The sequence below is a fragment of the Belonocnema kinseyi genome, chromosome 7, assembly GCF_010883055.1.
Source record: "Belonocnema kinseyi isolate 2016_QV_RU_SX_M_011 chromosome 7, B_treatae_v1, whole genome shotgun sequence".
Lineage (NCBI taxonomy): Eukaryota > Metazoa > Arthropoda > Insecta > Hymenoptera > Cynipidae > Belonocnema > Belonocnema kinseyi.
This window is the reverse complement of record NC_046663.1, coordinates 98,810,308-98,824,007: the sequence shown is the minus strand read 5'-3', so window position 1 is coordinate 98,824,007 and position 13,700 is coordinate 98,810,308. Positions and strand designations below refer to the sequence as shown.

General features: G+C 32.3%; 1 protein-coding gene across 12 annotated transcripts in view; it reads right to left on the bottom strand.

Moving 5' to 3' along the window:
* LOC117176825 (solute carrier family 26 member 10-like) overlaps window positions 1–13,700 on the bottom strand; it is a 106,912-nt gene that overhangs the window by 29,498 nt on the left and 63,714 nt on the right. For all 12 annotated transcript variants that reach the window (XM_033367155.1, XM_033367150.1, XM_033367159.1 and 9 more), the window contains exons 5-6: window positions 9,106–9,287; window positions 8,853–9,017 (exon numbers count right to left, since the gene is read on the bottom strand). In XM_033367155.1, coding sequence (XP_033223046.1) covers window positions 8,853–9,017; window positions 9,106–9,287 — 347 coding nt within the window. The remainder of the gene's footprint in view (window positions 1–8,852; window positions 9,018–9,105; window positions 9,288–13,700) is intronic.

The window sequence follows — 13,700 nt, the reverse complement described above, 5'->3', positions numbered from 1 at the left end:
CCCTTCCAATATCCATTACGCTTGCTACGCTCCTGGTTTTCAGGCGTTCTATATATTTTATTAAATATGTATTTTAGAAATATTGGATTTCATTGTCAAAATTGTGCATATCCCGCACAGGAAATTAAGTGGATATCGTATGGGGCGGAAATCTTGATATCTTTTGAATATGTCACGGATATCAAGGGAGATTTTTGGAGAATTTTTCAAGATATCCCTTATCCTGCCGAGATATCATAGGGATATGCTAAGGATATCATTTTGTTGTTAGGAAGGTTTCAGCAGAGTAGAAGTTAAAACAAAAATAATGGTATTCGGTAACGAAAAATTGACATAAATTTCAAATTTATAAGCAATTTATAATGTTATAAGCAATTTAGTAATTTAAAAATAGATTGAATGCTTTAACGATGATTCATTTTGATAAAAAGAGATATTTCGGGCTCCAATCATGTAAAAAACTAAGAATTTTGCCAACGATTCGTGAACATTCCAGTTCACTTCTTCAGGGCTAACTTAAAACTGAGGTATCAGGTTATGTTGTTCTTATGTATACTCTCTGCGTTGCTTGTGATTGACCGTAGCGCCCCACCATGGCGACTCGTTGCACCTAAAACGTCGGCAAAATTCGTAGTTTTATACACGACCAGAATCCTAAATATCTCTTTTTATCAGTTTGGTAATTTATTAAAGTCCATGGGCAAACCAGCAGACGTAGCAGAGAAGTTAATATTGGGATGGCAAAAATTTCAAAAATTGTTTTAGTGTAAAAAAATATTTTTTTTCTACAAGAAACTGATATAGGGTAAGGGGGGGGGGGCAACTGGTGGGTAAAATTTGACTTTTTTTATATCATGGTTATTATGTAACAATTTTAGTTCTACTTTGCGTTAAATGAATCTATATTATTATAGAGATAGTGTTACTTACTATAATCTTGAAAATTGTCGTTGTAAAAGAAAAATTATACAGAAAACAGTTTTTAACATGAAAGAATGGAAGTTCTGCTGTCAGAAATATAAAATTTTCAACTTTAATGACAATCCTTACAGTATACAAATTTAATATTTTAACAGATAAAATAATATCACACAATGTGATTATAAGAATTAGACGTAATTCAAGCCCAAAATATATTAAATCTCATAAATAAGTGTGACTTGACCAGGGGCTATCCGTCATCATCATCGTTTTTATTTAAAGAAAATTTTTTCTGTGTGCCGCCTTTTTAAGTTATGGCTCTCAATTTCTCAATAATAATTATAAAGTTACCAGCTTTATTATTAAAGTTAACACTGCTTTATTCAAATAGACTTAAAATACTTTCAAACAAGAGCAGCTGCAACTTTGTTCATTATTTGTGAATTTGAATTTTTTCCGAATGATCGGTCAGTTACACCCCCCCCCCCACTGTTCATTTTTGATTTTGGGTTTTCTATAGCCCACTGAATTACGCCTCAAATGCGCTCAAATGCGCCACCGATTAAAATGTTTGCGCCACAAAACTGTAGAAGTTATGCCAGGTGTTACTCGAAGGGGGGGGGGGCAGCGTAACGCTATCCCCCACTTGAAAAATCAAAATTTAAATCACATGATCTGGAAGATCTTCAAATGAGCTCATATGCGCCATAGAGAAAAAATTTTGCGCCTCATTAATAACCGAGTTATCAGTGATCGAAATAAGGGGGGGGGGCTGGCTTCATTTTTCTAAACTAATTAAATTTTTTCAAATTCATCATACCTATCTTTCATAACTGCAAATGCGCTCAAATACGCCACCACAAAAAAATTTAACCTATATAATTAACAAAGGTATCACATTTTGGAGGGGGGGGGGCAGTGTAATGCAGGTGTTAAATCCTCAACAGTGATGTGCGATATGAAGCAAAGGACATGGATTCCTTCGTCTTCAAATGCGCTCATATGCGCAATATTTTTTTTTTGAAAATTTCGAAAATTGCCCACGATAAGGAGGCATAGAAATTTTACGAATGATGACCAATAAAATAAAAAGTTTTCAATCCGCATTGATAAAGTGAATTTTCTATCGGGTTTTGAATGCGCTCAGATGCGCCACTTTCATAATTAACAAAAACAAAAATCCCCCCCCCCCCCCCCCCATTAACACTTGCTACCGATAAAGTAACCGATGATATCTCCACATGACCTAAATTGCAATATAAAAATGTATAATGATCTCTTCGTATAGGATTTCTAATGCGCTCATATGCACCACTTTCGAAATTGACAAAAAACCACAATCAACCCCCTCATTTCTAATTGTTATCGATCCACCACCCGATGATATCTCTAAAGAACTTAAATTGCAAAATAAAAATTCATAATGATCTCTTCGTATAGGATTTCAAATGTGCTCATATGCGCCACTTTGGAAATTGACAAAAAACCACAATCATTAAATAGTGGATCGTAACAAGTCGTAATGAGGGCGTTGATTATGGTTTTTTGTTAATTTCGAAAGCCGCGCATATAAGCGCGTTTGGAATCCTATCCGAAAAGATCATTACAAATTTTTATACTGCAATTGAGGTTATGTGGAGACATCATCGAATAGTGGATCGTAACAAGTTGTAGGGAGGGGGTTGATTATGGTTTTTTGTCAATTTTTAAAGTTACGCAAATGAGCGCATTTAAAATCCTAGACTAAGAGATCATTATACATTTTTATTTTGCAATTTAAATTATTTAGAGATATCATCGGGTGGTGGATCGTAACAAGTGGTAATGAGGGGGTTGATTATGGGTTTTTGTCAATTTCGAAAGTGGCATATATGAGCGCATTAGAAATCCTATACGAAGAGATCGCTATAAATTTTTATAATGCTATTTAGGTTATGTGGAGATCTTTGGTTAGTTTATCGGTAGAAAGTGTTAATTGGGGGTTGATTCTTGCTTTTGTTAATTTTGAAAGTGACGAATCTGAGCGCATTTAAAACCCCATAGGAAAGTCACTTTATCAATGCGGATTGAAAAGTTCTTATCTTGTTGGTCATCATTCGTAAAATTTTGTTACCTCCTTGTCGTGGGCAACTTTCAAAATTTTCAAACAAAAATTATGGCGCATATGAGCGCATTGGAAGACGAAAGAATCCAGGTCCTTTACTTTATATTGCATATCACTGTTGAGGATATAACACCTCCGTTACACTGCCCCCACCCTTTCACCCTACGAAATATGATATCTTTGTTAATTAGCTAGCGCAAAATTTTTTAGTAGTGGCGCATTTGAGCGCATTTGAAATTATGAAAGATAGGTATGATGAATTTGGAAAAATTTTATTAGTCTAGAAAAATTACGCCAGCCCCCTCCCCCATTTCGATCGCTGATAACTCGGTTATCAATGTGAGGCAAAATATTTTCTCTATGGCGCATATGAGCGCATTTGAAGACCTTCATTGAGCGCTTTCATTGGTGCGCAATTCAGTGGGCTATAGAAAACCCCAAAATTAAGAGTGGGGGGGGGACTGGTGTAACTGACCTGTCATTTGCCGCCTATGTGACTTACTGCATTGTTATGACTTCCTCGTGGCCTTGAAATTTTACAATCCTGAATTTAGCTACATATAAAGATTTAAAAAAGGAAAATTTATTTAAAGAAAACTAATTGTCTTATAAAAAATCAAGAACATAGTTAAATCCATCTCACCAATATCTCTAAGTGCTTTTTCATTTTAAGCAATTGAATTGTTATAAACTACTCAAATTTCATTATAAACAAATGGCTCAGCCCGAAAATAGTTTCAAGCACATTACTTAATTGTTCAATATAATGTCCCAAGTGCTTTTTTAATGACTGTGAAAAAATATTAATTTAAAAAGCACAGTGCTAAGAGCAAGTTTTTACGTTTTCAATTGTTTAATATCCAGAAATGCAAACTAAAACTATACTAAAGAAAAAAATTATTATCAACTGCAACGAACCACACATAGACAACATTTAATTAATTAAACATGGTTTTTATCCCCTCCACTTTGATATTTCTCAGTCATATCTCTAGAAGTTTTATTTGAACATGCAAAAAAAATAATATCTTAAAGCAATTATAAGTTTGTAATATTTATATATTTTTTAAACCAAAATTCAACAAAAACCAAACATAATTGACAACCGACAAACGTTCTTTGGACCTCATGCAAAAAAAATTTAGTCAATCATTATAATGTATATAATATTTTAACGTTTTCATTAATGATGGAACAATAATGATACATGAATGACGACCAACACTTTAAAAATTGTAAATATTATAAACATTAAATTGTAGGAAAAATTATATTTTTTACGTGATTAACCCATGAATGCTGACTGGGTCGTTATCGACCCAGCTATGTTTATTGTGTATACAAGTAATCGGTTGCTAATTTCAAATTATTTAAATTATTAGTTTCAAAATGTATTTGAATTTATGTTTTAAATTCATTGTTAGAGTAACTAAACTAATTAAAATTTTAATTCAAAACAATAAAAACATTAAAAAAAACTCTAGCAATATATAGGTCCAAAAATTAAAATCAGTATGCATAGGTATACTTTTTAGGTATGTAGTGAGAGTTGATTGGATGAAGACAATGTTTATTGATTAATTGTACACTATGAGTGTTTCGCTGGAGATGATTACAATGTTGTCTTTTTTTAGTAGAGTCTTAGTTGAAATTCTTTCGTTAAACGATTAAAAACGTGAAAAATTGTTATGAACATTGTATTTGCTTGAATACATACTTTATATGTTAAATAATTTTGAAATAAATAAATAATTAAATAATTTTGAAATATTCAAAAATTAAATTAAATTCCGCTCTCTGAATGACGTCATTCTGAATAGTGCCGCTACTCCTCTTTCTTGTGCGAAGGCATCCCTCACCATCGCTTCGAGCGCCGGCATTTCAATCCAATCTTTCTGAATAGTGCCACTCAAATACGTGTACGAAAATATACTATTTTTCTTTCTTTTCGTTTTTATTGTTTTTGAACTATGAATTCTGAAGCCTTTTTTAGGTTTAAAAAATATCAATATATAGGGGCCGTTCACATATTACGTAACGCGCCAGGGGAGGGGGGAGAGCGATTTGTTACGAAATGTTACATGGGGGAAAGGGGTCATCAACTGCGTTACGTAACGTCGATTTTATGATTTTATGCTATAATCGATTCAAATTTTAGCGCGGCTTTTATTAGGTTTATCTTGGCAATGAGTTGTCTTGATATTCGCGTTTTGAACGTTCCTTTTTATTTTGTTTCTTGTGCAATAATAAATAAATATTTTATAAACTAATCATTCTGAGTTTGGAATTATTAATGTAAAAAACATCAGAGAGTAATATTTGAATATTCCACAAGTGATATAAGGATTCACACTGTTTAAAACGCTGTAAAATAGCAAAATCAATATTTGTTACGTTACCCGGAGGAGGGGTGGGGGCGTGTACGTTTTGTTACGTTGCGTTACAACCGAGGAGGGGCGGGTACAAAATTGGTAGAAAATTGCGTTGCGTAATATGTGAACAGCCTCATATTATAAATATTCCTGATGGATAACGGTAATAAAGACATCTTTTTTTTTAATTCACTGATATTTTCTGAAAATCTGTTATTTAAAAATCATTTTGGTACTTAACAAACAATTTTATGAAACAATTAATAGATTAAATATGTTACAAGTGAACAAACAAAATTAAAACATGGATCATAAGATAAATGAAAGAAAAAGTCATCAGTGGTTTATTTAACATGATGCAAAATATTATAGAAAACCGTGAGAAAAACCAGTAAAAATTTGTTTTTTCAAATATATACCAGAAGTCCCATTATTGTCCGGCCGAGTTTTGTCTTCTTAGAACTGAAGGCGCAGACACTTTCTTAGCCTTATTGCAATATCAACAATGGGTCGCCACCATGGACATAGGAAACACGGGACTAGACATGCCATCCTAACTTGGTCGAGCGGGTTTGAATCCACGGGAGGGGGGAGAATTCCATGAGTGGGGAGAGCCGCCATCTTACGATGTGATATTTGATTATGCGCACGAGCATTTTTGCCGATAAACTGTGTATGAAAATATAAACATGTGGGCGCTGCCATGTTTGTCGCGGGACATCAAAAGGTGGCGGACCTCTCCCCTCATTGCATCACCCCCGCAATGGCATGCCTAGTCCCTTGTTTCCTATGTCCATGGTCGCCACTGTATGTACAATTTACATGCCTTGTATGCATGTATTAACCTTACTGTTTACGTTTCGACCGTGTGAGTGATGTTACGAGGCAACCCCCCAAACTGAACGGAAATTGGACTTCTGGTGTTATCGGAAGAATGATCTAGAATTGAATTTCAAAAATCTGAAAAGTATGGATTATTTAACCATCATCCTTTAGAAATTATTCAATAATAATCGATAAGCTTTGAAATTAAGTAAACGATATATTTCGAAAGATGTATAATAAATCAATTACTACATGATTAATACTTTATAGTACATATGATAATAAATCAAATAGTTACCGAATCAATGTGTACCCTTCGTACTCGCGAGGAGTGAAAAAGGAAACTGACGAGAGGCACTATTCATGAAGAGCGAACGCGAATTCGATGGCGCCTATATGTTCCAAGAGTGGGGGAAGCTGAGTTCCACGAAAAATACTCCCCTATCAGCCCATGTCCGGCATTATTTGGAAAGCGGACTGTAATATTGAATTGCCCCAAACAATTTAATTTTTTTGATCGATTATGAAAAATATTCTATTTTTTCAAATTTCAGAATTTTAAATTGTCTAATTTTAGGTAAACATTCAAACTTTCTTTTTAAAAAACTAGTTTAAATCAAACATCGGTTTTTATTTTGTATTACAGCGATTAAAAATGACGATTCGTTGTTTGTCTCTGAAGCACGTGTGATTGATAAAGACAAGATTCCTAGATATGGAGAGATCCTATTGATATCAATAAACAATATTCTTATCAAAACTTGTATTCAGTGTCAATTCTTACATTGCACCATATTTTAAATATTCAATATTCTGAGGTTGCGCGGAGCTAGAATGAGTTTTTAAAACTGATAACTCTCCCATTTTTGCAAAAAATCAATAATATTAACGTTGGTAGCCATTTTTGTTTGTCAGTATTAATTATTTATTAATTGTAATATTTGTCCATTATTAGCTTATGTCTACTGATACAATTACTTTACTAACCAATTTATTTTTCCTCCACTCTACTCTACAATTAGGAAAAAAAAATCCAAACCTTGCAAATATAGCTCACAAGAAATTAATTTGATCCTGCTGATGATTATCGATTGGTTACTAGAGAAAGCTTTATACCCCAGCATCATGTAAGCTACGCATTTTGTAGCTATTCCTTTCTTCATATAAATAATAATTATTTCACAATTATAACTCTAAATTTCCAAGAACTTTGCAAAAAATTTTATAATTTACCTGGTAACTTTTCAGCAAAAGTAGATAAATTTCAAGATATTTTTTGTAAATTTCAGGTACCCCTGAGTACAACATGGTTGGACACCTTACAATAAGATAGGTTACTACAGGTGACCAATTACGTGTTATTATATTCGGCGGCTTCATAATTATAAAAATCAATATATTGTGCTAAAATTTCAGGAAATATAGTAGTTCAAAATGTACAAAGTAACGTCTGTCTAATCCACTTCAATTTTTTTTTCTTTTAATAACGGAGCTTCCATAAAGGAAATCATTTAAAATTATCTATTTAAACAAAATAAAAACTCAAGTGGACCAGACAGATGTTCCCTTGTATATTTTTAACCATTGCCCACAATTTTAGCAGAATATAATATTCATTTTTATAATTATACAGTCATCGTATATTATAAGGTGTAATTGCTTACATGCCAGACTGTTGCATGCCCTTACATGCCAGAGTCAGTAATACCAGTAATGCTGAGTAAGCACGGAATTTAAACGAAAAGATTTTGAAGTCCGGAGCTTCCATTTTGTTTTTTATATATCTGCAATAGATTTAACTAACAACTTTGGGATTTTAACTGAATTTGGTAATCGGAGATACTGGATGGCAGTATTCTAATCTGAAAATTAATTCTGCACTTACGTCGCCAATCATTGTCACCGTGAATTAGCAAAAACATACGATAATTGGCCATTATATGTCTATAAAGCATATGACTAACATCTTTGAAAAAATTCATTAAAAATTGCTTAAACTTTGTATAAGCTGTACGTATATGATGATTCTTTCAATTTTAGTAATTTATACAACCTGGTATGGCCAATGATTGTATTCTAACACATTTCAATGGACAATTATGGAATCACTGGCATAAACTAATAGTTGTCTATAGTGTATTTTACAAATTGCTGAACTCGAAAATTTCCTTGAGCGGCCAATCATTGTACCAATTACTCTATTATTGATTTAAGAAAAACTCTGAGAAGTGCCAATTTCTTCAACCTATTTTAGCTCCGCGAGATCTCATGATAAAGATCGTTCTATACAAAAATGTACACAGGTTATAAGGAACAAAAAAATGAAACTTTTCAGTGCAGGCTGTTTAAATTTCCATTTTTTTTGCCTACCCTAAGAAAAACATTTTAAAAAAATTTGATATCATTTTTGTTACTAACAAGGAAGGTACTCCAGGAGTCCCTCGCCGATTTGATTCTCCCTGATATATGTTGTAGTAATCGAAAAACTAAGCGACGCGTATATTTTTTTATCTGCGGAAACACACTTTAGGGGGTGAATCAGTTGTGCCTTCCTTGTTAGCTTGATATTTTATACTATAAAGCATAGAACCTAGAAAATACTATTTTAAAATGAAGTTTCGTTTACTCACGAGAATAACTTTGAAGAGTCCTTTCCGTTTGTCTAGTTTGAGACCGAAGAGGTCCTTTATTTGGGATGTGAGTACGTGAACGGCGGCTCCAGTTGTAAAACCACTGACCAAAGTTTCAGACAAAAGGGAGGATATGACACCCAGTTGTAGGAGATACATTGCCAACTGCGAGATACATTTTATGTCCATAAATATGTATGGATGTAAAATCTGACCTAGACTTGCTTTTTACGAGCCATAAAATAATATGTACCTGCATCAGAGCCACCATGAATGTAACCGCCGTAGCTACTTCTGTTGGTGTGTATTGGATGCCTTCAGAATTCAGACCTAATGTATTGTTGCTAAGGTCTTTGGTATTATTAGCTGTCCCCAGTAATGTAGCGTGACTTAAAACTACTTTTCCAGTCATCATGCATATTACTGCAAACGTACCTGTAGCCAAAAAAAAATTATATAGACATTTTTTTTTAAATCATTAGCGTGGCCGCAAAACTTCAGTTTCAAATTCCCTGACTTTTCCCTGATTTTTCCCAGAACAATTTTTCATTTTTCTTTACTTCTAATCTTATACATTGTCAATATACTAATTTTCAGTCCAAAAAGTGACTAAAAGTGACCAATGCACATTATTAGTGTGACTAATGTCCTTTTGAATTGAACAATAATTCAAAAGAATTTGATTCACAAGAATTCAAAATGAATTCAGAAGAATTCAAGTTTGAGGAAAATGAGAAGAATTCTATGAAATTCATATACAGAATGTCACAAAAGTACCGGGATGATTGAATATTTCCTCAGGTATAATATTTCCCTTTTTTACATCGACGATCCCTAGAGCGGATATTTTACATAAAAATATGTACCTGAATCATAGGTATATTGTAACTTTGAAGGTCACGCTACAGTCATTTAAACTTAAACCAGGTCTGCATACTTCTGGGTCAAGATAAAATTAGACCTATGATCTAGGTACATATTTGAACGTGAAATTTACAGCTCTGTCGATTGCCCATGCCAAAAAGGGGTTTCTAACGGTAACAAAACTGAGTTTGAAATTACCTTGAAGGTCATCGTCAAGGCCACTCTTAAGGTCACTACTGAATACGCCTGGTTGAAGTTAGTAAATTTGCTCTTTACAAAAAAAGTTTGAAAACCTTCTATTCACAGAGGTATGCAGATCTCGTTTAAGTTAAATTGCTCTTAGAGATTTCAAGGTTTTTTCAAGGCCTAATTTTTTTAAACGGAAACCCCCCTTTGTACGCCAGCAATCGATAGAGGTGAAAATTTTGCGTTCGAATATGTTTTCAGGTAATAGGTCCAATTTCAGCTTGAACCAGAGGCATACAGACCTTATTTAAGTTCAAATTACCTTACAGTGACCTTCAAGGTTACAATGTACCTATGACCGGGGTACATTTTCCATTTTAAAAAGTTGACGTTGAAAAATCCTTGAAGGTCATGGTCAAGGTCAAAATAAAGATCAACATTGAGTTTCTCGTTAAAAGTTATTCTAAGAATAACCTTGAGGGCCCTGAAAAATATCTCATCTGAGGAACTGTTCAGCGGGCCCGTGACTTTTGTGACACCATATATATTTAAGGTGTATTAAAAAAATTTTAAATGAGTTGAATTTAGTGAGTTATGAAACGTTTGAAAAACTCAAGGGAATGCAAAGAATGCAAAAAAGTTTAAAAGAATTCAGCATATATTAATGAGAATTCAGGACTAATTGCAAATTAATTGCAGAAAATCTCGCTAAATCGTCTACGCAATCTTATAAAGTCTCAAAACGAAATCGGTCACTTCGTGTGGGAAAATTCAATAATATCCATTAAAATATTATAATATCCCGTGAAATTTAAGAAAATAAAAATGAATAAATGAAAAAATAATAAATAAATAAAAATAAATAAAAAAAACTCATTAAAATACCTTGAAAGATTTTAAAATTTTCTGAAATCATTGAAATCTTCGAGGATTTTATAATCTTTTAAAATATCCTCAAATACTTAACATTTTTTGAAATCATGTTGAATAACTGAAACCAATTTAAAATGCCTTGGAATATATTGAAAATACCCTTAAAACTTCTTGGAACTTTTAAAAATCCCATTTCATTTTTTTAAATCATTTAAAAACCATTAAAACTTTTCACAACTTTTGAAAATTTCTTGGAATTTATGAAAATACCCTAAAATCCAGGGGAATCGTTTCATATGATACAAATTTAATAAAAATACCCTATAATCTTTTAAACTTTGTTAAATCTCTTAAAATTTTTCAAATCAATTAAGAATACCTTGAAATCTTTTAAAGTAGCCTAAAATCTTTAAAATTCTGAGAAGTTCCTTAAAATTATTGAAATTAATTTTAAATTCCTTGAAATCTTTTTTAAAAATCCTCACATTTTTTTAATTCTTTAAAGTCTTTGGAAATACCTTGAAGTATTACTATCGAGAAATTTTACATGAAATCTGACAACACTTCCAGAAATCCTCAAAAAAATGATTAAAATGGCAGTATCCAGTAGTTCCGAAAAATTAAGAGTTGGGAAAGGGGATGGAATAGTCGTCCCGAAGTTTTGAATAACCAGTCAAGCTTATGAAAAATATTGAACTTCTCATCCTGAATTTAAGGATGATGAGTCAAATCGTATTAAAATACTTTCAGATCTTATAAAATCTGTTACATTCACATTGTCGGAAATCTTTCAAAATTCCTTGGAATCTTCTAAAATATCATAAAGTATTACATACCCTTTAAAATTATTCTATATATTGGGAAATTCTTTATAACCCTGAGCAAATTTTCTTATTTCCCTTAAAATCATTGAAATCATTCAAAAAATTCTTGAAATTTTTATATCTCTTAAAAGATTTCAATCTTTTAAAAAACCATATAATATTTCAAATTCTTTGTAAACCACTCAAATGGTTGAAATGTATTAAAAAATGTGTGCAAACATTTAAATACTTTAAAATATTTTAGAAGTACTTAAGGAAATTGAGAAATTGTTAAATAGATCTCAAATAAAAAGCAGTGAACTCATAGGTTAATTTATTGAAATCAATGTGATTAAATTGCGTTTTTCATTTTTAAAAGTAACTATCGTGAATTTATCTTTTAAAAGTGATTAAAAAGTGATTTGAGAAAAAAAGACTAAATGTGATTGTGTGGCAGCCTTGATTATTCTTGAGAGCTACTTAAAGTTCTCCATACTAAAATTTTCTGAATCATAAAATTTTTTGTTTTAATTTCTGACCTTTCCCTTACTTTTCCTGACCAACATAATTCGCTATTTTCCCCGGATATCTACACTGAGAAACTTTGTACTGGAAAAATGACTAAATTTGGTTACAATCAAGGGACCAAGACGATAATTTGTATATTTTAATACAATAATCGTAAGCTATGCTATTTTTATATGTAATTTTCCTATTGATATTACGAAGTCTTAGTAATTTTTATAGTAAAATCCTAGATAGGATAAATTAGTAGAGACATAATTAAATTATATAAAAAGAGTAGAAGTAATAAGTACCTAAAATAAGATAAAGGACTAAATTTGTAAGAGGAATTGCTATTGTCTATAGGAATATGAATTATACTAGGACACTTTCTATTTTTTGTATTATAGAGTAAGACAAATTCGGAAGATCGCTCTCGAATATTAGTAAATGACATAGTAAGCGAGCCTAGCGTTGGACCGAGTCCAACCGAGCGTAACCGATGTCAGCCGACCAACGCTCTACTGAAATTCCTTAAATTTATCAATCACTCAATTTGGGCTGATGCTAATATCCTTATTAAAATAAATTAGGATAATTCGAAAAGTTAGAATTGAACAAAAAATTTCTACAGAGCAAAAAATAATTTTTTAACCTAGATATTAGGATATTTGGTTACGCTAAGATATAGTGCTGAGAATCTTTAAAATGCCATCAATGTGAACAATTAATAAATAATTTAATGGCAGGCAATTTGACTGCTAGCATGTACTTGATAAGAACGATAAATTTCTGGATCTTATTATCTAGTTTAGCCAAATGGAAAATCGCCGTGCTGCCCCGCTGGAGACTCGTGTTCGATTCCACCAGCTTTACTTTAATCACATTTGTCTGTTTCAGCTTGTAATATCATATTCCTGCATGTACATTATAATATATAAACTATATATAATCGTGTGTACTGTACAATTGCAATTTAAATAAATATAATAGTGCGAAAGAGATCATCCCATAATAAATAGGTCTGCATTTACGTCGTCAAAGATATTATAAGCATAGATCAGTGTCTCCAGAACGTGGGATTTTTCGGCCCCCACCACTCTCCCATTTGGGAGCGACACATTCAAACGTAGTGTATCGGTGAGTCGGCTCTGTTAAATGCTGCGAAGCCCAGAGCTGCCAGATCGTGGATGAAATTTACCCCCACCATACCTACCGTTTGGGAGCCGCAAAACAGAAAGTGCATGATTACCACTGTGAGTTCGTATGTAAGCCGAAAATGCACGATTCGACCTCGGAGTTCTGCTGTACGATGATTGCCGATCTGAAGGCTTCGGAAGACTTCGGTGGTCTTCTATTCATATCTTGCTCCTCATTTAAAAGAAATTGAAGAAATTGGCGATTTGGATCTTTTGCGTGATTCTTAATTTCATGCATACGTCGATTTTCAGGTTATGTTTTCCAGGTTTACATAATATGGATATATATATATATATATATACTAATAATAATAATGATAATAATCAAATAATCAAATACATAACTGAACAAAAAAAATTTTTTTAATTGTTTTCAACATGATAGTAAAATTTTAAATAAAAAAATTACATTTTCATCC